The following is a 23,212-nucleotide window of genomic DNA, read 5'->3' as shown; positions in this document are numbered from 1 at the left end:
CTGAAAATTTCGGTAACATGTACAAATGGACAAAATCCCCTTCATATTTGCAGACCTGTCTTTCTTCAGAGATGATTGTATCTCAATACTGTACAATACAAATGGCGTATGACCTTTTAAAAATGTCGCTAAAAAGATGCTAAAACAAGACTCTCAATACTGTTGCCTCTCAATACTGTCAACACAGATGACGCATGATTTCAAAAAGAGGCTAAAACACGCTAAAATAGACTCTCTAGAACATTCTGGCCACGTCACCAAAATAGACTGTCTAGAAAATTCCGGCCACGTAAAGCAGTCAACCGGTATTAACAACTGGCACCAGCTAGAAACATTTACAAACAATCGGTTCCAGCTAGTTGATGGAGGATCCCCTTATTATGACATATATGAAACTGCTTTTTCTTTATTTAATCCTACAAAATGTACATGTCACATTTACACTTCCTTCTCCTTCTAGGGCAGTTTCTGGGTGTTACGTTGACTAGGTGTCCCGTTTAGAAAAGCAGAAGTTTGCATTATAGCTCAGCTCATACTTCTCAACGTTTATGGAAGTTATTGACTGGGTGTCCCGTTTAGAAAAGGCACGACTGCTACATAGCCTGGTAATTTAGAGAAAGACTCATTTGGTATTATTACTCAATGATGATGATGATTTGCATATGCAGATAAATGTGATAAATGTACATGTACAGACTTCATCTTAACCACCCACGATTGACACGTCAACCGACACGAGCACCATACCAAGGGGAACTGGAACTGCACCATACGACATACTCGAAGGAGTGGCCACCCAACACACAATGCCACAATTTTACTGAACGAACGACCGGGGCTGGCTAAAACGGCTCAATCATGGTAGATGGTAGCCGTAAAAACGGATATCTTCCGCGGATCTAACTTAAATGTAAAAATACGCCGCCAAGGTTCTTGGTAGTATTATGTTCTCAACACAAGTCCATGATAGGCAAACGGTTTTGGTTTTGTATTAACGTGGCAACAACTCAACGACTGAATAGCTTCATTACTGAAAACTAAAAGGAGAAAAACACATGACTATCGACTGTATGACAAGGACAATGTGTTGCAATCCTGCGGCACTAGCCACTAGTTAAATATGGCGGCACGCACCGAATCTTGGACGAAAAAAGAACACGGCCCAAGCATCTGTTTTGTCAAGAACAGATACTTCTGTAGTTTTCTTCTCTTACATAGACAAATTGCTAAGGACGGGGGACAGGAATACTGCATTCATGAACGGAAGACAAGAAAAGTCTACAGTTCCATATTGCCCGGGAATTTTACATTTCTTCTTTGGCAAAATTTACGTTGATTATATTAATGGTTGTAAAAATATCGGTACGAAAAACGTTCTTTCTACTCTTCTCACGTTTTAAAGCCAGGCACCTGAAATCTTTCTGAAGATTACCTATTGCAGGTACACTTTAATTTCTAGACTTAGAAAAACCAACGTAGTCTTTATGGACAAGTAGGATTTTGCTATTGTTGACTGCAGACTAGACGTACAGTATGTCACCTAGGAAAAGATAGTATGCATGTACTGTCTAAGGGCCACAAAGTATAAGATTGCCCAGAAAAGAAAAATCAGCAATGCCCAATTCAAAGCGAATAGGCTTAGCAGACGTATTTCTTTGCAAAACCACCATGAAGACGACAAATTTCATCCGCACGTGGACTAGCTATAGCACACATCCGTTTCGGGCATATCAGCCAAAACCCTTCGAACCAAAACTGCCAAGGCCAAGGAGAAAACGGACTGAAGCTTTTGCCGGTCGAGTCCCTTCATACGAGAGTACGTCCCTGCTACAAAGTGTACGAAGCACAAACTTTAAGCTAGATCTACAAGCCAGGTAAACCCAACTCTGCAAACACCATGCCATTTTAAAGAAGAAGAAGAACTTTATTGCGCGACAATTGTAGCTGGTACAATGTATGGCAACTTACGTACCTGAGAATTGAGCTAATGCTAATTGTTGACAGATGCAGTTATAACTAATCTAATCTATGACTAACAGTAAAATAGTCTATAGAATGATGTACATGCTAACGCTCTAGAATACAATATGTTGGTAACAGTATGCTGTGTCAGAAATGTATGATATTGTCTCGTTTTTGCTGAGAGGACTTTAATTTGTATTTACCTAGTACACATGCAACTAGCATCTTTCCTGAACAGCACACCTGCTCGGTGCGCAAAGGGCTGGACTGTTCGGCTCTTAAGAAGATGCACACAAGTTATGACAAATCATAGTCAACTAGTTAAGCAAAATATCTTTCTTGGTTTAAAATGTAAACAGTATATATATGAACAGAACAATAAAGTCAAATGAAAGCACACTGGAAACGGGGCACCCTGAAGTTGCTCTACGCAAATGATCTGCCATGGGAAGCAAAGCCAACGACCGCGATTTTTCTTTCCGTCATTTTAATTAATCCAAAAGAGTTATTTTTTTCTATACATAACTTGCCATCAATTTGATACCCCTCCTATTCTAAAACAATGATATCAAATCAAGTATGTTGGCATTTTAAGCTGATAAAAACAGAAAACCTCCGAGTGTATAGAGCATATGCACGGAAGGCGTTAAGGCTTCTCAAACGTGAATTCTTCTTACTTCAGGATTTCATATTATGCATCTAAATATTACGCATTTCGGCACCCAGAATAAGTCAACCTTTCATGTAGAGTATACACCTAAAGTTTTATATCGAATAATCAACTATTTCTATATATACTGTCGTGTTGAACTATCATCGGGTTGAGCTGTCTGCAGTGTATACCTACGCTATAGTGCGTCGGTGGCGTAGGTAAAATACCTAGCGGGGGCCCCACCTAGTTCCACAAACAAAGGTATCACGGAAAGGTGACCCAGGTACTATGTCTGGTCGACAGAAAAATGTTAATCTAATTGTATTAAGAAAGGGACAGAAGTTATGTGTACGTCAGAAAATATTCATCTATTTTCGATATTAAGTATACTGAATGGTGAACCACATGGTTACATATAAAAAGTCCTGTGCCTACAAGGACTACAGCCCTTTCTTTATCAGACTGTGATCAACACACCTGGCGCGACAACAGGCCGCTGGGGCCGGGATGCCGCCTATTAGCCTCGGGCCTCTAGCTCCCGAAGCACGTACGCATGTATTATCATGTATGCTGTGTGTCATGAGGCACAGCATGCAGCACTCGAGAGGAAATGGCCACATGGACTTCTTTAATTTTTCTGACACTAAAGTCACCTTACTTAGCGACATCTAGTGGCATATGGTATGAAAAGTAAACTGTTGCACTGTTGCTGTATGCCATGGTTGCCTACCAGAGTGTAGAGTCTGACGTATTTTGCAAAGCGCATTTAATAAAGGCTCCAATCTCGCAAATGGTTTAGTCAGCTTATGGTAGGATATATTTGTCGTGTTGACTAGTAGGAGCATGGCTGGTAAAAAACTACTAGATATACTAACTACAAGTTACCATCTCGTACGTTTAAAGACGGCGGGTAACTTGACGAATAAAAGGACCAACAAGACACAACGTACCAGGACAGTCAAAACGACCCAAGACGACCACTCGTGGATTGATAAAATATTGTCTATGTGGACAAGTAGTCACTATAGATAGGATTCTTAATGCTTGTGTCAATGGAAAAAAAATATCTAGGGGCCACCAAAAAGTGATCACAATGGCCAGACAGTTCTTATGTAGAGGTGGTCATTTGCAAAGGTTTTACTGTATTCCTCTTTACATCTGCAGTGAAGATTTCAAATCCATTTCTGCCCATAGCCTGAAAGCATTACCAGAGATTCTTTTCTTTCAGGCATCATTTCTTTAAGAGTGCTTGGATTTCATGAACGTGTTAAGTGCATTTTTTACAAGAACATCTTTTAATACATGTGTACTGGGATGTAAAGAATAAAGTAAGACATAATATGAAAGTGAACAACTCTATACATAAGAACCACCTGGCTATTGTGGCTACTTTTTGAGGCCTTGAATAAATTTAGCATTGAACCCAAAAGCTTGGCTATAGTGGCCAACTGTCTATTGTGACCACTTTCTGCAAATCCTTAGAGTGGTCACTATGGGCAGGTATAAATTTGACTTTACTGTTAAGTACTGAGCGATTAAACATTTCTTTCAGTGCAACATGAAATATGGATCGGGTCACAAACCAAAAAGTGAATTGCCTCATTTTGTCTCAATTTGGAATCAAGAGTTTTCCAAAGAATTATCGTTAGATTTCAACATTGAATGTAATGTGTTTTCAACAAAAAATTATTCATTCTAAAATGAAGAGTTTATCTTCGAATTTTACTGAACAATTCTGACAGTCTGAGGAGTATGTAAAGGGTCAGATCCCCTACTGAAACAGTTAGCTTGGCAACCTCTCTATATAACCTCCTTGCTCTCTTCCAAATAAAAGCCATGTTGCTGTATGCACTCCTTCAAATGTCAGATAAATATCAAAGGGCAGCAACATATCAAATATCACCAGCCAAGGAGCAAATCTTGCACAAGCAAAGGCAAATATGTTTCTAGTTTTCTTTTATTTATTAGGCTCTCTTCCTCCAATGTTGATACTATTATACTACCAAGATAGCATAAATTAAATCATGTTTAATCCTACATTTTAATGCAATAAAATGATAAGTCAAGTTTAATGCTACAGACATTGCTAATAAAATCACTACATTGGTCTAAAAGGACCTAACTGTACCCAAGACTTTTAGTTATTAATTCATCTTCAACAACTACAGATATGTGGTGACTTCTGTTGTGAATACAGTCTATACTATTTCTTTTTCAAATTCATTGTTGCAACTGTTCAGACTCTGGAACTAACAATAAATAGCAATCCACAAAACATTACTCCAGTGGCTGATGGTTGCTTTGAGTAAGGAGTTTTTATATAAAAGCTCCTTGCTTTGAGGCTGCTGATTCTATGTGTTAATAGTATGTGCATGGTAGTGTCCAAAAGTGACCTACCTGTCCAACACAAACACTATTTCAGAATGGTTCCACACCAGTACCTATTGGTCAACAGACCCTGAAACAAGATACACAACTCACCTTAATTTTTCTCACCTCTTATTTGTTCCTATTTGAAACCAGTGCTGCAACATTCAGGATGACAGACTAGAACACTTATCCACTGATTCTTCAAAAACATAACAAATGCCTTTGAATTGTCAAAAATCTGTTAAAAGTACTTCATTATCACACTTATAACCTTTGACCCAACACCTGACCACACCTGGCTGTCACCCATTGTTTGATTGTAGTGTTTACATTCCCTGTCCCTGCGGAATATTTAACAATGTGCATCAACGCCACCTAGTGCAGTGTAGATGAATTACAGCTTCAAAGCAAGCATAATTGTTACAATCAAGCTGTTAACGTTTATAATCAATCCTGGGCAATACAGACTCTAAATTTGACATCAATATATTGTGATGTTTCTATATATACACAAATTTCTTGTCATAAAAAGAAACTTGATTTTTTTCTTGAATTGAAGAGTGCCTCACTAAGAATTCCAACAAAAAGCTGAAAACATTTACACTGACTTGGCCTGAAATGGCATATCTTCTTAAACACAGTCTGTCCTGTGCAACTAGCAGATATTTTGTGGATCATTCCTCTACTTGCTGCATACTCTTCCTCAAACTATCAGTAGCATTGAAAATACAATCAGTCAGGAACTAGAAAATTAAGCATATTCTGATTCACAGTTGACAATGCTGACACTAAAGCTAACTAAGTAATGTTACAATGCTGTTGTTCTCTTCCTATTATAGCTGTCAAAGCAGTTAGCTCTTTAAAAAAAAACAACCATTGACATAATGTTCTTTCTTTCTGCAGATCAACCATGGCACTAATACCGAGGGATATCACCATGAGCATTGGGCAACTGCAGCAGAGAATGGACTTTTGCTCAGCTGTGACATGAAGACCAGTCAACTGAAATGATTTTCGATTGACAACTAGAATACTGGACATAATAATGCCAGAACTCGAGCCTCAAAGTTTTGCAAGGAACTGGACTTGGTGTTCATGAATGTGGAGTATGGCATGGACATCTTCTACCTTCAAATTTGGACTGCTGTCCAAGAGTCATGCTATGGACTGTACATGAGTTACATTTGAGTAGGAGTTTCTACATCTTCAGGCAACTATGAGAAACAGAAACATCATCATATACACATTCAGCTTCTATGTCTTTGCTAGTGTGGAAGATGTAAAAAAAATCAGGACAAGAAGAATGGATTTCCTTGGAAATTCCATCAAGGATTATTCAAATTGGAACCTCTACACAGCAGTATCAGGTAGGAACACTTGCTTGGTCTTTTCTTTACCTGAAATTTACAATAGGGCTTATTTATTAGGTTTCACCAGTGTGTTGTCTTGGGTCTCTGGTCCATCTGCTTGAAATTCGTCTAGTTTGAAAATAATGTTCAAATCATGTTTGGACACTTTCAACACATTTCCTGGCAAGAAAATACTAGAAATGTGTAAAATTCAGGGTTGCTATCAACCCCAAAATGCTCATATTTTGGTTGTAAAAAATCTTTGTCTTTTTTGTTTGTTTAAGGTCTGTTAAAACACATATTATTAACTGTTAGTTATGTCAAATAGTCTTGCATGTTTATTCATGCTTCAAAAGTTCCACATTTACTGTTACATCTGTCTGGGGTGTTTATAGTGCTAACATTGCGGTCTATCACAGAATGTCTGTTTCTTTAAATATTTTCCTACAAAAGTCCGGGAACCAAAAATGCTAATTTCTTTTAAAAACTTAGTTTAATAACAATCATTGCTGGGTTAGGACAAGGTAAGTGAACCTATTGGTTGTTTTCATGTAATGAGACCAAATGTGCCCGATAATGGCTTTGTACATTGAGATTTTATTATCAAAATATGGGTTCGGGACATGAACCGAGTGGGTACAAGAGCTCATATTAGCATCATCTAATGACTTCAATCACCTGCAACTACAATAGACACAGAAAAATTATTTCCGTAATCACAAAGTGAATTTTTTCATTGCCTGGAGCAAAAATGGCATTTGCTGAAGGTGCAAGCACATCCAACCCCCAGATGATGGGGAAAAGAAGACGTTAAACCGGATAGTGAGTGAGTGAGTGAGTGAGTAGTTTGTGTTCAAGGTAATGCAGAACCTGACGTGTAAACTGATGCTTTAAAATTCAGTGGTAGTGAAGCAAACGTAAACATGAGACCCGCCATTTTGAATTGGTGAGCTGACAATAATACCTAACAGGCGAGCCCATGCAAAATAAGGGGGAATACATTGTTCCTTTCATTCGGCAAAATGTTGATGAAAAGTTTACATTGTGTTACTCGATTTCAGACAATGATTTTTAACCAGCAGTGGACAAAAATTTGATAATTTTTCTTCAGGTCAACTTTAAAATTGGGTTTTAGACTTACTTGAAGAGTGACTTCCCATACATCATACCAGTACTATTAATAGAATATTCCTACGTATGCGCACAGTGACTGCGCAGACGAGCAGGCCGGGCAGTTCCTTGAAGAAGGCAGAGCGCTAAGGTACGGATAATGCCACGCAAAGTTGTCAAGAACAAACAAACCTATCAACTTGTTAATTGTGCACACACAGTGGCTTTTGTATTGTTTGTCATTTAAGCCAGGGGGCTAATGGGATACGCACAGAAACGTTCGCTACGACAGTATGGCCTTGACATGGGTGGGGAGCATCTGCGAAATCTAGTTGGTCTGATAGTGTCAATTTAGTGCAAAGATGCCAAATGTTACTTTTCATATCTAATGTGAGGAATTGCATGCTGCTTTTGTAAATTGTAGCTCTAGGCTTCAGACTGTAAATCATAGTTTATGCACATGTGCCTCTCAACTTGGAAACAGGTACCAATAGAGATCATCTATTTGTTGCATGCTTCTATCAGGTTCACAACTACAACGTCATGGCAGAAGAAGACCCACCATTTGCCCGACCAACCCAAGAGGAAGATCGTGGAGAAGCTGCCAATTATGCTCTCCTCCAGCAACATGACTCAGCGACACAATTAAGGGCTCTACAGATCCAGATGGAGCCAATCAAACAGCAAGTATCTAAATTCCAAACAGAGCTAGGAAGGATGGTGCAAGAAGGGCAGTTTGAGCCAAATCGACTGCTTTCCCCAGCCAAGAAACTGTACCAGTCCATGGAGGAGGTACTACTGGACGTTGGGGCATGTGTGGAGCATCAAAATCTGACCAACCCCGGACAAGAGGTCCAAAACATCAGGAGGGAGGCACGAGTACAGAGAAGCCCAGAAGCTGCACACACCAACCAGACAGCAGTCACCGACAATGGCAGCGGTGCAGCTCCACTGCCAGACCAAGTCATGGGAGCTGCTTGGGCCAATGGAGACTTCATTGGCATCCATGATGGCAATGAGGTAAGCAGATTCTTTGATTTTCAGATGTTTCCCAAAAGCGATACAACAGCTTTACTGTTAGTTCCTAGCATTTTGCATCTTTTACAAAAGTTATCCACTGAGTTTAATGCATTACCTCTTCATCAACAGGGACCTAGGCAGTCCACAAGCCAGGGTGGAGCAATGGCCAACTTGGCCTCCATTGCCAGTCCATCCGTGAGGAGTCATACTCATGCACCTGGAAACAACCTGATGGCAGCTGACAGCCAGCCTGCAGCCGTCGAACCGACTGCTGAACACCCAACACCTGCCCCTGGAAACATTCTGGTCGCACCTGACACCCAGGCTGCAACAGAGACACCTGCAGTACGCCAAACTGCTGCACCAAAAGTCAACACTCCTTCAAAACCATCGCAACCACCACCACCAATGCAACCACCACCGCAGCCACAGTCACAATCACATGCAGTCGAATCACTCCTGCACCGCAACTACCCACCGAGGAGACAGGAGGCAGAAGCTCAGGCGAATGTGGAGCAACGCAGTACCCAGCCACAGAGTTGGCCATTCACCAACAGCGACTGGACTCAGTCGTCTGCAGGCCAGCGCTTCTTCATGCCACCTGGTACCATCGTCCCTTCCAGTGGACCAAAGGCTATGATCCATCTTGAGGTACTGAACTTTCTCTTTAGAAATGATTTGGTCAATTATGCATGATGACTGTCTGGGATGCTCCTGGTTCCAGTTACATGTAGTTGGTATATGGGAGACCCTGGTTCAACCTGGGAAGGGCATCTAGGTTGGGGCTGCATCCATCTTTCAGAAGAGACGTACAATGGGGGTCCAACATCAAAGGGGAAGAGCTAGCAACCCCTCCTTGACAGATGCAAGCTTTTAGAGAAAAATGTCAGAACCAAGCCAAAAGCAGGCCCAAACCATACATTTGCTTGGAAATCACCCCACGACAGACAGCTAGCAAGAGGAAATTCAATACTATAACAACATTGCTAGAAAAAACCTCTAATCATAAAATTTGTCTATGCCCACCAGGGTGAACATTTCCCACGCCTGCAGGCTGAGGAACCAGACTGACCATGCAGAGGACCTTCTGGCTCAGATCTGAGGTAAAACATTTTTACATCATCTTGGAGCAACAGGCATCTTAAGGGTAATTGAATCTTGGGCTATGCTTTTCCAAATACTATTTGTTTCTTCACACAAAAAGTGCAGTCAAACAAAATCTGTAATCTCGTTGACTCTCATATTTTGAGTTTATCATCTTTAGTTTTTTAATAAACAGCAGAATATTGAAACAGCTTGTTGGAAAATCTGCCTGAATGCTTAAGACTCCAAATGCTTCATGGCATAACTGGTGACAATCTTAATTGTGTAACTTGACTTAACATTTTAAGCATCTTGACACGTTTTGAAATCATGAGGCTATTCACCATATTTTGATGAATTTGAGATGAATATCATTCAAATTCATTACAAACACACATTTTGTCTATAATCTCGTCAAACATACTATGGTCTAAATACTTGGGCATAGTGGGTATAGTAACATCAGCATTTGTTGTGTCACAGGCATCAAGAGCTGGACTTTGATCGACTATTGGACATCATGCAAGGGCAACGTTCTACAGACAAGAAGAATAGACTCCCAAATTTTAGGTACAAAATATTTTAACCCAGACTTCTGATTTTCGAGAAATAGCAAACCTTTCTGTTGAGTTTTTCTTCTAACTTGCAAACTTCCGTTAGCTAGAAAATTAGGTTATTTGCATGTCTTGCCATTCTTTCTGAGGCATTGTTCTGTGAACGTTGCAATACTTGCAATGAGGACAGTCATCATACCTAAATTGTGCTTACTTGCACATGTACATAAAACAGTTGCATATATAATAACCCAGAGTTTTTGAGAGATATCAAACCTTTCCGTTGAGTCTTCCCTCTAACTTGCAAACTTCAATAGCTAGGAAATTAGGTTATTTGCCAGCCTTGCAATTTGTTCTTTGAGGCACAGTAAGTGGTATGTGAAAAGTCCTTGCAACTAGATTATGCTTTCTTGCACATGTACAACACAGTTACAGTCTATGCAGTTATCAAAAATGGAATACAGATTCCCTAATAATGAGAAAAAATGCAATGTATAAGAATAGCAATATTACATATTTTGGTAACAAATTTTAATTTTTAGTCAAGACTGACAACTAGCAAATTGTATCAACTTGACTTTCTGTATGTTCTATAAATCATGTTGTGTTACACCTTGGGATTAACCCATGACGATATTGACTTATTTTGGAAAACAATTTGATAAACTGCATTGTAGCTCACTGAAGTAAGAGTGCCAGCCAAAGACAAAGGCCCGATCTATGCAAGGAATGTAGCTGGACGTACGAGAACGGTGTACGATAAGGTCTTATGTCCACAGTTGTACATTGCCTTTTGTTCCTGCATGTAAGTCAGCCTGCAGTGTTGAACGACAGGCATTTTTATGGCACCTCGTACGTCTAACCTGGAGGTGCCCTACAATGGGCCATGAAAATACACAATAAGATTTACTCAACGAAAGAGCAACGAAAGACCATGGACATACCATCTTGTCGTACATCCAGTAATTTCCTTCACGTAAATCAGACCATCATCAGGGAAGGGCATTGATATAACCAGGAGTGCCTACTGGTTTAAACAAACATTGATATGCAATGTCCTAAGATTGTTGTTGTCTTTTAGCTATGATGGGTAGGAAGATGTTAATTGTTACAGTCTTTTTGTGTTATTCATACTTTTATTGTATAAGAGTAAGAAATAAGAGTAAGAAATTGACCAGAGTAAGAAATTGACCAGAAATAAGAGAATGCCATGCTACTTTATCATGATGTTATGTGGACGGGATGTTTTCTCGTACAATAAATCCTTGAAGCATGATTTTAACGAAAATCTTTAATGCATTTTTCTTGTATTTTCTTCATGTTTCACCCCAATACTAGCATTATTAGTATGAACAAGCAACTGAAGAGTGGTTTCCATATAGCATCTAAATGAATCAATACAAATGGTCTTATATTCAACACATAGTTGTCAGCCAAACTTAAGGTGATATGAATATGCAAATTACATGCAAATGATGCAAATGTGTACCCACACTGGACTTTGACATACATGTACATAAACACACTTGTATGTAAATTTGTACTCTGTGTAACTCATAGAGTAATATAATTGCTCGATTAGTTACACTGAATAAAGATTTACACGCAGCAGCTCAGATTACAATCAAAATGGCTCCATGTAAAAATGAAATGGCACATGAAAACTTACATTATGAAATAAAAAGAGTGAGGCAGCAATGTCCAATTTCATGCAAGAACAACAACAAGAGGAGAGATCATGGAGAAAAAGTCATAGAAACACTGTCGATCAGAGTGGGTCCAATCAGCTTTGATATGATGAGTGGTAGAGTTTAGAAGGATGAATAAAGTCATCTTACGACAAGTGTAACTGATGGAAGAAAAGTGAAGTAGCAGAAAAGACAACAAGATGTAAAAAGAACAAAATCTATGGAAAAGGTTTATGTGACTTCTCCCTGTGGCACGGACAACATTTCTGCATTGTCATAACCAACCTTACATCATATTATATTATATCACACAATATACGATTTGTGTTCATGAATGAACTTATGCAACAAACCATTGAAACCATGAACAACTTATTCTATTTGTTAGTAGTCATCAACATACATAAACAAATACCTTCCTTCTCTCTTTGCTAGATCCAGGCCTTCTCTTGTAATCTTTGCACAATCTATACCCACTCATTAATTGTCCTCTTTTCTTTCTTATAACATCTTCCATGTCCTCTTATTTCAAACCTCTGAAATCATATGGCTATGCAAACTTTAAAAATATTCTTTATCCCTACTCACAGCAACTTTTATGCTGTTGTTTCAAGCTCTTTTTTTCCTTGCCTTTCTACCGGTACTCTTTGGAGATTTTCTTGGAGCTTTCTTAGGTGAGTCAGACATACTACTAGTTCCTTCACCAAGACTTTCACTCGTTTTCTGTCTCTTTCTTCCATCTTTTTTCTTTGCTTCTCGTTTACTACTTTTCCCTCCCTCGACTTTGACCTTGATTTTTGGCTTGGTTTTCTTTTTACCCTTTTTTGGGGTTGGTTTCTTTTTGGGGGCTGGTTTCTTTTTTGCTGGCACCTCCTCACTGCTGGAGGCTGTTGGTCGAATTGCAGAGGCAATCAGCCGACTGGTCTCCTCTGTGGGTGACATAAAATATGATGGTAAGTTTCTACCAAGCAAAGCCAAGGGAAGTTGCTCAGGATTAGGATTGAGACAAAGGCATAAGAAAACAAGCCTAGGGAAAGAAAATGTTGTTTTTCCAGTTACCTGACTGACCCTAGCAAATATAAAGTATGAAGGTCTGTTCTTAAGCCAAGAGAAAGTAGATTAAGATTGAGACAAGGGTGTAAGAAAACAGTAAGGCCTTGGGAAAATATGTTGTGTTTCTGGTTGCCGAACTGACCCAAGCAAAACCTGCCGACCGAAGTCTTTCTTGGTCAACCGCGCTGACAAGGGACATACAATTTTCAATTTAACATCTAAGTGATGATGAATACTCTGTTAACAGATGACCACCTCTACCTAAGGACCACCAAGCCAATGTGACCACTATTTGCTGGTGCCTTAGATATATATATATATGAATAAATATTTTTTCCCATCAACACAATCCTGTCTATAGTGACCACCTGTCCACATAGACCAGATTTTGTTGGTTTCTTGAGAGTGGTCTTCTTGGGAAGTTTTGACTGTAATTTACTTCTTGTACAATAATAAAATCCAATATGACAAATTTTCAATGCTTAGAGTTGTAGTTGAGCTGGGTGTTGATAGCTGTCAAGTTTGATAGATCTCCTTATACATGATGAAGAATTGAAGATTCATACTTTTTATAACTTTTTCCTGTCTATTCTTCCCATCTGAGGTGCAACTGTAACTCACCTCTGATTTTCTGAGTAGGAGACTTGCATCGTGGGGGAGTTTTTTTTGTTCTTGCCTGTATGATTTTCTTCTTTCCTTTCCCCTTCTTCCTACTGGTACTTGGAAGCCACTCTTCATCTTCGTCTGACGTTGTTGTTTCCTGCTGCATGTAACGTATGGATCTGGGTACCTAGAAAAAAAATTCATTTTCAATTCACTCCACATTAAAAGAAATGTGATGAATATACATGTTATCTTTTAGAGTGAAGAAACACACACACAGGCACACACACACACACGCACACACACACTAAACACACAGTGAACACACTCACACACTTAACAAACACACAGTAAACATAATGAGGCCAGACATGGAGTACTGATAAGTACAGTAAGTGATAAGAACTTAACATTGTTCTTCAGACCCTTGTAGTGCGTAGTGGCACATAGGCAGTTTCATTGCTGTTTCAGAAGCAGGGTTTATATTTTACAGGGACGGGTTGATAGCCTTTTCCCATAAACGTGCTCGAGGAACGGGACCCCAATTTACGTCCCTTCTGAAAGACGGGTGCAGCCCCAAATGAGATGTCCTGACCCAGGATTGAACCAGAGTCTCCCAGTTAGCAACTAATTAGGACCAAGAGTTCAACTGTGAGGCTGCTACCAATTGAGTTATAAGTGACATCCCTTAATATAGAAGTAGGTAATCTGACACAACACACTACAAAGTTAGAGTTCTGAAACAACTCACCTTTGCAAAAGTGCCGTAAGATTTGCCCTTGATTTGGGCGATCCGTGACGCACGTTTCCTGGACTCAACCTAAGTAATACAAGAGAGGTGGAGACATAAAGCAGTGTTCATCAATTTGACTTATCTAAGTTAAACTTGCATCTCTTTTACAGTGTCAAACAAACAAATATCATCATTCCTTCTATGCAAACTAACAGCTATCTTTCAATGATCATTCGTAAAAATGTTTTCCAAAAATACAAACTAAGAAACATGAGGGCAAGGATTATCATAACCTGTTCATACATACCAGTCCTTCGTCCATTGTTGACTCATCTTCTGATGCAGGCCTCTTCCTGCCACGGGTCTACAAAAAATAAACATCACAAATACTATTCAGATGTCTATAACATACTCTATAAATGTTTTTAGTTAGTATGTTATATGTAAAGCACTGATATTATTGACATGAAAATGAATGATTATCATGTTGCTTTAAGAGGACACATTTTTTATGAGACTTCAATCTAGTAAAACAACCATTCTCAATCACTGAGGAGAAATAGTGGACGCTATCTGAAAGGTCTGACTCTAAAGAGAGTATCGAGTTGCTTGATTTATTTTGTATTACGGTTAACAACATTCAATAGATTTCTCTATATATACTTACCCTTCCTTTAGTTGATTTCCTCCATTCTTCATATTTGTGGATTTTTCTGTGTAGGCATATAGAATGCAGTATTATAACACAAGGGGAAACTTCGATGAATGTCAGACATCCAGGTAATATGATTACAATACAAAAGTTACTCAAGCAACTGGATAAGATTTGTAAATGGTTAGACGTTTCAGACAGCATCCACTACATTTTATCAGTGATTGAGAAAGTCACTGATAAAAGATGGCAAATGCTCTCTGAAATGTCTGATGTTAAAAAAAACTTATCCAGTTGCTTGAAAGACTTCTGTATTGTGTATACAGGAGCAACTTACTCAGCTATGGATTCAGCAATGCCAGTTTTGACCACCTCGAGGGAAGGGTCTGGTCTGCCCCCACCACCCAACTCACACTTCATGTTGTGGTACTTCTCGTGGATGTCTTGGAGTTGCTATGACAAAAACAAACAAACAAACAACAAGTCTGTGACAACATGTCTCTATCTATCGCTTGGTAGACAAGTATGGCTGTACTACAAACTACTGCAATACATGTAATTGCAGTAACCAGAGATTCCTTTACCATCACAAGAAGTCTAGCAGTGCCCCCTGTTGATCAGTTTGTAAAATGCAGGTACAATATGCCGCCTCTGATGGTTGGGACAACGAGAACTGGTTAGCAGAGGGTTTTAACTATAGTATGTAAAGTACATACAATGGCACTGTTTTAATGTGGTTTATAACTAGAGGTGGTAAAATGGCTGATGGTGTGTGATCAGTTTGGTAGTATAAACAAATAGCTAAGACTTTATGGGACCTACAGTGATCTAATGCAAAAATATCATGTGAGGTCCCATCATGTTTTTCTTTGGATGTTTGCACCTTCCAGCGAGTCACAGGAACACTGCACAAGGTACTCCTTTCTAAACAAGGTCGAACCTATGAATCATGATTTAAAGAATCTTGGAATGAAAATGCTGACGATTCTCTATAACTGACACACAGGGGAAAAAGTTTTATTCTAAGTTAAATTCTTGTTTCCTCACATATTCCTTGACAATGTATTTGTCACATATTCCGTGCATCGATAACTGATATCAAAAATGCTTTCCTCCTGACCTCCAGTGAGTCCCCTAACACCTGAGGCAGGATGCTCTGCTGTTCCTTCAGCTGGTCGTTTTCTCTGTCCTCATCATCTGGGAGCTTCTCCTTTTTGCCAAAAATCAGCTGAAACACAAAGTCCAAGTCAATATTCATGATGACATTGTACAAGATGACAAATAAACTGGTTAACATAACAACATCTAATACAGGGCCAGGCTCAAAAAAAGAACAAGATACTGTATAGTCATGCCTTCAACTAACAAAGTTATCAACCTAGGATTGATACATGTTTGCATTTTCATAGAAATTTTGTACAGTGGAATTTATTGCCACCAAGTAATGTAGGGGCATCATCACTCACCAGCATTTCCAGGATCTCCCCATAAAGACTCCCATACAAGAAATCATCACACGTACTTAGAAGAGTAGAGTTTCACTCTAGTGTGAACTTGTCAGAGAAGCTATAAGTTCCCAAATTTGCAGTTTGTAATCACTAGATAAAGTATAAAACAGGTGCCGGGCTTGAAATTCAATTTTGGTACACCTAATCTAAAAATGTAGGTGCATAGTAAGAATTTTGGATGCACAACATGAAATAATGTACAATGTCAGCAAAGCATATTTACAAACCCTACTGCCTCCCTATGAACGTCAATCTGAAATCAATTTAAATAGCTGTCTTCAACATTTTTGAAGTAATACATCAAAGTAAAAGAAAAGGTTATACTACTTTTTCTGATACCAAAATGTCAACAATATTCTGTATACTAGAGGTGTGTTGCAGTTTGTGTGAGTTGGAATAAGAAGATCACCTGAGTGGGCGTGGCAGTGAAGAGGAAGGCTTTGTCCATCCTTAAGGTGCGGAAGACGAGGTCCACGTCAAGGTGCTGCTGCTCCGTCACTTCTTGGTGGAACACAACAAGCTCACACCACGTCTTTAGGGTCATGCGGATCTGTGCAGCAAGGTATGGTATTAAAATACAGACATATGGACACATTACAGGTACCTACTGTATATCTCTTACACAAACATAACTACTTGTTGACTACACGTAAATTCCAGCTGAATCCTATAGGCAGCCATCTCCTAAGGATATTCCACTGTCTTTATGAATCTCCATATGAAGTATTTGTGTTAAAAAGGAAGAGTGCAATGGACTCAAAACTTTTGCTGCACACATTCACCTGCAGGGAAGAGACCATTGCAGCAATGCCCCCTATCATTTTGGTTTAGTACTGCATGTTCAGCTTGTCAGCCCAAAACAAGAGATTTGACCATAGTGTTTCGATTTTCAAGCTTATCTTGGGGAGAACACTAACCTTGACTTTGGGCTTGTTGAGTTGTGTGTAGTACAGTCCATACAGGAGGTACAAGGCACCGACTCTGACTTGGAAACTGTACGGAGGCAGCAGGAAGTTCAACACAATCTGGAAGGCACCCTCGATAAACTGGGACGGATGGAAAAGTACAAGTTAAAATATGTAGAAAACATTTCATGCAAAATTCATATCTATCTTTAAAAGCAACACAGAGGTCTGATTTTAGCATACATTTAGGATACAAACTAAGTGAAACATTACAAGTGAAAACAAAAAATAAAGTCCGCAAGCAGTTATGTGGACTTACCTCTCTCTGTTGCCTTGCTTCTTTTCTACCACTGTATTTGGAAAGTAAAAAGAAAAGTTTGCAGTGGATTAAATACATGACAACTATTTGAATTAATCAGAGAGGTTCAATTCCTCTTTTCAAATGAAAGATACTTAAGATATAGGGAGCAATATGTCACAACATACACAAGCCAAATGTACCCCTAAAATAATGTATTCTTGTCAATCACTATGAATATTAAGTGTGTGTAATCAATTCTAAATGTACAAACATGTTAATTTACTTCTGCTTGCTCTTTCACCATAAGTACATATGTAACAAAATGTTATTCTTGCAAATAATTACTATTGACTTGGTAAAATTACATTGGAAAAACAGTGTCCTTTTTGATTTCACAAGTAATAACCTGGCACATTTATAACATTTTCTTTGATGCCAAATTTTGACTAGTACTACTACCTTATGATTACTGAAGTGAAGGAAATCTGGTCCCTATTGAAAGATAGCTATAGGGTGGAGTGAGCACCAAGAGACTACGCCTTGAGCGATATGATAGATGTTAAACAAGAACAAGAAGAACAACATGGAGTGGAGGAAGCTTTCAAGCTTGGTTCAAGTAAACACAATTAAGTAAGTACAATTCTATGTTCGTCAGATCTTGATGGACAGAATGAGAGACTCACTAGTGGATGAGTGAGAAGTTGGTTTGTCTCCAGAGTGCAGAGAACTGTTCATATCTGACACTGTTGGTTTCTGTGAAGAGTTGCAGTAACCTCTCACAGTCTGTCCTCAAACCCACCGCTCCGGACATGATGACTCCTAGGTTAGAATAAAAACCAAGGAGGTTAGAAACCAAGAAAACTTTATTAAACAATAGACAAACTTAGAGCGACAACAACTGCTCATATCTGACACTGTTGGTTTCTGTGAAGAGTTGCAGTAACCTCTCACAGTCTGTCCTCAAACCCACCGCTCCGGACATGATGACTCCTAGGGCAGTATTATTAAAGAAAAAGGTTAAACTTAAAGGTAAAGGTTCTAACCGTTTTGAGGCTGTAGGGGCAGCGGCTTGGACAACCCAACCCTCTCCTTTCACCACATTTTACCACCCCAACCAAAGTCAGGTACCCATTTTACACCTAACCTGAGTTGTGTAAAGTGCCTTTCCCCAAGGAAACATTTACTAGTAGTCTAGTCAGGAATGCTAGGAATCAAACCTCTCGATCTCATATCTGCTAGCCTAGCCACTCGGTCATTTGAAGACACAGGGCGGTATAGAGTATGTGGCAAATGTCCTTACATAGGGCAGTATAGCAATCAATCAGTTATAATTAGATTCTATTACATAACAACTGTATCAGCTACAATGTTTGGCAAGCTGTTGGGATCTGACAATTCAATTGTTACAGTTAGAGCTGAGGCACACACACACACACACACATACAAACACACACACAAACATATACATCACCTGGTGGCCTGGCCTGGTGGACAGGCCAGCTTTTTCCACAAACCCATCGACACACACTCACAGAGATGCAGTCTGAACTATAGACACACACCGTGATGCACAAACACAGTCACACACAATGTACACACAGACAGACAGACAGACACACTCATGCACACACATAAAAGAGGGTCTGCATGGGGGGGTCCTGGCAACGCTTAACGGTAAATTCAGGCCAGCCGATAACGCTTAACGGTAAATTCAGGCCGGTCGATAACGCTTAACGGTAAATTCAGCATTTTTAGAACATGAGATACCCCTGAAGACGACGGTTTTTTGCCACTAGTCGTCCTTATCTTGTGGCAAGAGACCTATTACGCTATGCCATTCTCGCATGCCTGCTCCGAACCCTTTAAATTCGGCGGCGACAGGAAATTTCCTGATCACGATGACGAGCGCCAAAGGCGCGACGAAAATTTTGAAATCTTGACCCTCTGAAATGCTATTTCCTGCATTCTGAGGGGGGGGGATTTTGCTGAAGGGTAAGCTAAGTTTTATGACATCTCTATTTGAAAAAAAATGAAAAATACAGAAGAGTTTCAGGTTGATTTTTGAGAGGCGTCACGCCCTCCAGACCTCGCCGGAGCTGCAATGTAGCTGCGATATGCTCCTGGGGAGAATTCTTGACACCCTGAAACGCTATTCCTTGCATTTCGATGGGCAAATATCTCTGTAATGATATCTCTGTTTGTGAAAAAAATACAGATGAGTTTCAGCTTTGAGTTTTGGGGGTCGACGCCCTCCTGACAATATTTTTCGACGGAGCCCCGGCATGCACCCGGGGAAAATCTTAAAATCCTGAACCGCGAAATGCTTAATTTCCTGAATTTTGAGGCGAAAACTTCTAAAAAATAGAAGTGTTTCAGCTTGAAATTTTATGCCCTACCGACATATTTTCGCAGGAGCCGTGTGCTTCCTGGAGAAAATTTTGAAATCTTGACCCACTGAAATGCGTTTCCCTGCGTAACGAGGAATTACTTAATAACGCTTAACGTTGAATTCAGGATGACAAATAACGCTTAACTAGGAATTAAAACGACCAGTAACGCTTCACGAGTAATATAACGATAACGCTTAACGGTAAATTCAGGGCGGCCGGTAACGATTAACGGTGAATTAAAATCGCTCGTAACGCTTCACGAAAAAGGGCATGCAGACCCTCATAAAATACACACACATTCTGACACACACACACACACACAAACTAGTGGCAAACGTATCATAAACGTCACCCAATATACTTTCACTTCGTCACTATCTTTTTGGTCACCTAAAACGCGACTGAAGTGAAAATAGAGATGCAGTGCACAGTAGTCACGCCTTTAACGTTACATTTAACACTTATAATCATAAAGTTTCCTGTCAGAAATGCTTTTTCAGACGACAAAAACAAATCGTACAAACCTCCTCGTGCCCTCTTCCCGCGAACTATATTTAGGTGCCTTGTGTATTCGACTGTCAATGCCTGACTATATCTTTGTTGAAACTAATATAATTCTCCATAAAAGTAATAAAATAAGTAAAAATATACATATTCTTATTCAATGAATAGCATTAAGAAATCTTACCTCTGTTTTAAGGAGAATTGTTCTTACATAGAATCTTTAAAAAAAGGCTTTTATTTCTTAACATTTTGAACAGCCCAACTCTCTAATCAATTCAAAATGGCTGCCGGTGGTCAGACGAAAAAATAAGTGTGGAGATATTCTTGCATTTTTGCCTTGCATATAATATCAGGGACCATATCAGTGGCTCGGTAAGTAGGTATAAGTACACATTAATAGTAGAATTGGATAGTGAGCTCCGTTGTTATATTATATCTTCATTTGGGGACGAATTATTATGCCCCCCTCCCACTTCTAAAATTCTAGCAGTGATTGGTTTTTTTTGTATGTGTATCACCAACCCAGAAACTAAGTCCAGCAAAATGATAGACGTTTACTTAAAACGGTCAGCAAGAACTAACGGAAATGGAAACAGTACATGTATTCGTAGATTGGTATTATTTGTTACACCATGAAAATAAAACAAATTTTCCTGATGTCTACTTGGAAATTAAATATACTACGCATGGTATCTACGAATACATGTACTGTTTCCATTTCCGTTAGTTCTTGCTGGCCATTTTAAGTAAACGTCTATAGTACATTTCCAAGTAGACATCAGGAAAATTTATTTTATTTATTGTTAAATGATGGGAGGGATGATTGCCATTCATTTCAAACTTCCGTCAATAAAAGTCTGCACTGTCCTAATGTCTGCTTATACTAGTACATAAGTCTAACAGCAATACATAATATTACGTTTACAGATTGATCATTGAAGACATGTCCAACGATATGGATTACCTTGACAACAACCCCTCTCATGAGGTGCCCTCAGAACCAGACCCTGCTCAACACAATGCAGAAGTTCCCCACAATACCACAGAAGATTCCTACATTCATTCAAGTCCTAAACACAATTCTGAAGAAGAAGATGAGACCTCAAACCGAGTCAGGCAAGAAGATGTAGACTTTGAAGACACCACGCTGTCGCATAATGAGGTAATGGACGTTGTACGCGGCGGAGTTGCGGAACTCGTGAAAGACCCGCTGTTGTCCGACCTGCCAGCGGGAGTCACGCTCGACGAGGTGAAGTCGCAGATCGCGTTGGAGTACGGTCAGGCCATGAAGGTTATCGTGAAGAAGGAGTGCGGGGGTATCATGCCTATTGTGGTCCCACAGGATGCTACAGTGGTGGACTTAAAACATGCCATCAGCAGGTGAACATGTGTTTCTTGCTCTGTAACCTGTATTAAAATATATCCACCAGGTCACATATATCCACCACCCGGAAAGAAATTCATCGACAGTGATCTCCAATGCAACGCCCCAATATAATGCACTACTGCATATCTAAACTGTGCCTACTTGGGGGTGCTGTGCTAGCCTAGAGTCCAGCCTTAGTAGCTTTGGTCCGCTTCCAAAGGGGAAATAGCGATTGTTGGAAGCGGACTAAAGCTAACAAGGCTGAACTCCAGTCTAGTACAGCACTAGAGATCTCTCAAACACACAACTTTCCAAAATAGCTGATATGTATAATGTATTTTGGTAGATAAATGTTGATGGTTGTAGATATGATACATCTAATTCAACTCATTATAGAAAACTATTTCATACAATACTGTTAGTTATTTGTGATAGATACCATTATTTTTTCTCCTCATACCTAGACATTGATCCTCTTGTTCTCTGCACACTAACCAATCATCCGACAATTTGCAATCTGTGCTGTTTTTTACTAGGTACGTCACACTGAAGCAAACCAGAGAGGGAGGCACCACCCAAATCAGCTGGCGATACATCTGGAGAACATACTGGCTCAGTTTCGACGGCGAGAAACTCTCGCAAAACAACAAGAAACTCAAGGACTACGGAATCAGAAACAGGGCAGAGCTACGCTTCATTAAGAGGCTCAGAAGTAAAGTGGAAGGAGTTTGAAAGGAACTGATATTTTCTTATATAAATGACTGTACATTTTGTAAGACAAGTTGAGCAGTATAAAGTTGACTCTGGTTCTTCAATAGTAAAGAAAACTGGAGCGCTTAAACAAAGTGATCTTGAACCAGTTAATCTCATTGAAGAGCTAATCTTTCACTGGATGTAACTAACAGAGAAGACAGACGGCATGTATGGTACATGTTTTTACAGATTTGTTGTACCAGGGAGCTCCTGTAGCTCTTTATGACAAGTACAATGAACAGTGGACTACAACGCTTTCCAATAGCATGCATGTCGGGTGAACGACAACAGTTGAAATTCAAACTTCCAACCTCTTGGTCCAGAGTCTGGGTCAAATGACAAGCCATACCTACAACTAAATTACAAGACTTTATTGATATAAGGTGCAGCATACAACTTCTGTCTCCAGTTAAAATGAAGTGTACACAAAATAGAATCATGTTAAATAAATAACACATGTGAAAGAGATGCTTTTCCAGTCTTCTTGTTTGTAAGCATGAATAAAGTACTAGGCTAAGCAAAAAATAGACAGCGGGTCACTTTGTTTTTGACAATTTGGCATTGTATTCAAGCTAGAGAAGTTTACAGATGCTACACAAGAACAGTTGGGAAAGTTACAAAGGTACTTCGAGTGCTATGGGCATTATGCTGTAAAA

At 39.4% G+C, this 23,212-nt stretch overlaps 3 protein-coding genes across 3 annotated transcripts; 2 read left to right on the top strand and 1 right to left on the bottom strand.

The window, feature by feature from the left end:
- Window positions 1–5,906: 5,906 nt before the first annotated feature.
- On the top strand, window positions 5,907–11,376 carry LOC136447337 (uncharacterized). Its single transcript, XM_066446148.1, has 5 exons — window positions 5,907–6,351; window positions 7,969–8,463; window positions 8,593–9,114; window positions 9,493–9,566; window positions 10,030–11,376. Exons 2-4 carry the CDS (start codon window positions 7,987–7,989, stop codon window positions 9,532–9,534), a joined length of 1,041 nt encoding a protein of 346 aa, XP_066302245.1. The 5' UTR covers window positions 5,907–6,351; window positions 7,969–7,986; the 3' UTR covers window positions 9,535–9,566; window positions 10,030–11,376.
- Window positions 11,377–11,543: 167 nt separating this feature from the next.
- LOC136447336 (snRNA-activating protein complex subunit 1-like) lies at window positions 11,544–18,896 on the bottom strand. The gene is made up of 11 exons (XM_066446147.1): window positions 18,227–18,896; window positions 17,562–17,592; window positions 17,255–17,383; window positions 16,747–16,887; window positions 15,950–16,057; window positions 15,167–15,282; window positions 14,845–14,890; window positions 14,485–14,541; window positions 14,196–14,264; window positions 13,463–13,631; window positions 11,544–12,717 (listed from the first exon to the last, which is right to left on the bottom strand). Exons 1-11 carry the CDS (start codon window positions 18,352–18,354, stop codon window positions 12,398–12,400), a joined length of 1,314 nt encoding a protein of 437 aa, XP_066302244.1. The 5' UTR covers window positions 18,355–18,896; the 3' UTR covers window positions 11,544–12,397.
- A 1,811-nt stretch (window positions 18,897–20,707) lies between these two features.
- On the top strand, window positions 20,708–23,022 carry LOC136446740 (U11/U12 small nuclear ribonucleoprotein 25 kDa protein-like). The gene is made up of 3 exons (XM_066445283.1): window positions 20,708–20,809; window positions 21,365–21,817; window positions 22,340–23,022. Exons 2-3 carry the CDS (start codon window positions 21,381–21,383, stop codon window positions 22,533–22,535), a joined length of 633 nt encoding a protein of 210 aa, XP_066301380.1. The 5' UTR covers window positions 20,708–20,809; window positions 21,365–21,380; the 3' UTR covers window positions 22,536–23,022.
- Window positions 23,023–23,212: the final 190 nt, after the last annotated feature.

The sequence above is a fragment of the Branchiostoma lanceolatum genome, chromosome 13, assembly GCF_035083965.1.
Source record: "Branchiostoma lanceolatum isolate klBraLanc5 chromosome 13, klBraLanc5.hap2, whole genome shotgun sequence".
NCBI lineage: Eukaryota > Metazoa > Chordata > Leptocardii > Amphioxiformes > Branchiostomatidae > Branchiostoma > Branchiostoma lanceolatum.
Note: the sequence above shows the minus strand (reverse complement) of the source record. Positions and strands in the feature narration are given on the sequence as shown.

Excerpts from the sequence above, each read along its gene's own strand:
- LOC136447336 (XM_066446147.1), bottom strand. The coding sequence starts at position 18,354 with ATGTCCGGAGCGGTGGGTTTGAGGACAGACTGTGAGAGGTTACTGCAA. Across the intron at positions 14,891-15,166 it reads ATTGCTGAATCCATAGCTGA|AAAAATCCACAAATATGAAG; the intron begins GTAAGTTGCTCC and ends ATGCCTACACAG. Across the intron at positions 14,265-14,484 it reads CAACAATGGACGAAGGACTG|GTTGAGTCCAGGAAACGTGC; the intron begins GTATGTATGAAC and ends TGTATTACTTAG.
- LOC136446740 (XM_066445283.1), top strand. The coding sequence starts at position 21,381 with ATGTCCAACGATATGGATTACCTTGACAACAACCCCTCTCATGAGGTG. Across the intron at positions 21,818-22,339 it reads TTAAAACATGCCATCAGCAG|GTACGTCACACTGAAGCAAA; the intron begins GTGAACATGTGT and ends GTTTTTTACTAG.
- LOC136447337 (XM_066446148.1), top strand. The coding sequence starts at position 7,987 with ATGGCAGAAGAAGACCCACCATTTGCCCGACCAACCCAAGAGGAAGAT. Across the intron at positions 8,464-8,592 it reads GCATCCATGATGGCAATGAG|GGACCTAGGCAGTCCACAAG; the intron begins GTAAGCAGATTC and ends CTTCATCAACAG. Across the intron at positions 9,115-9,492 it reads AGGCTATGATCCATCTTGAG|GGTGAACATTTCCCACGCCT; the intron begins GTACTGAACTTT and ends TATGCCCACCAG.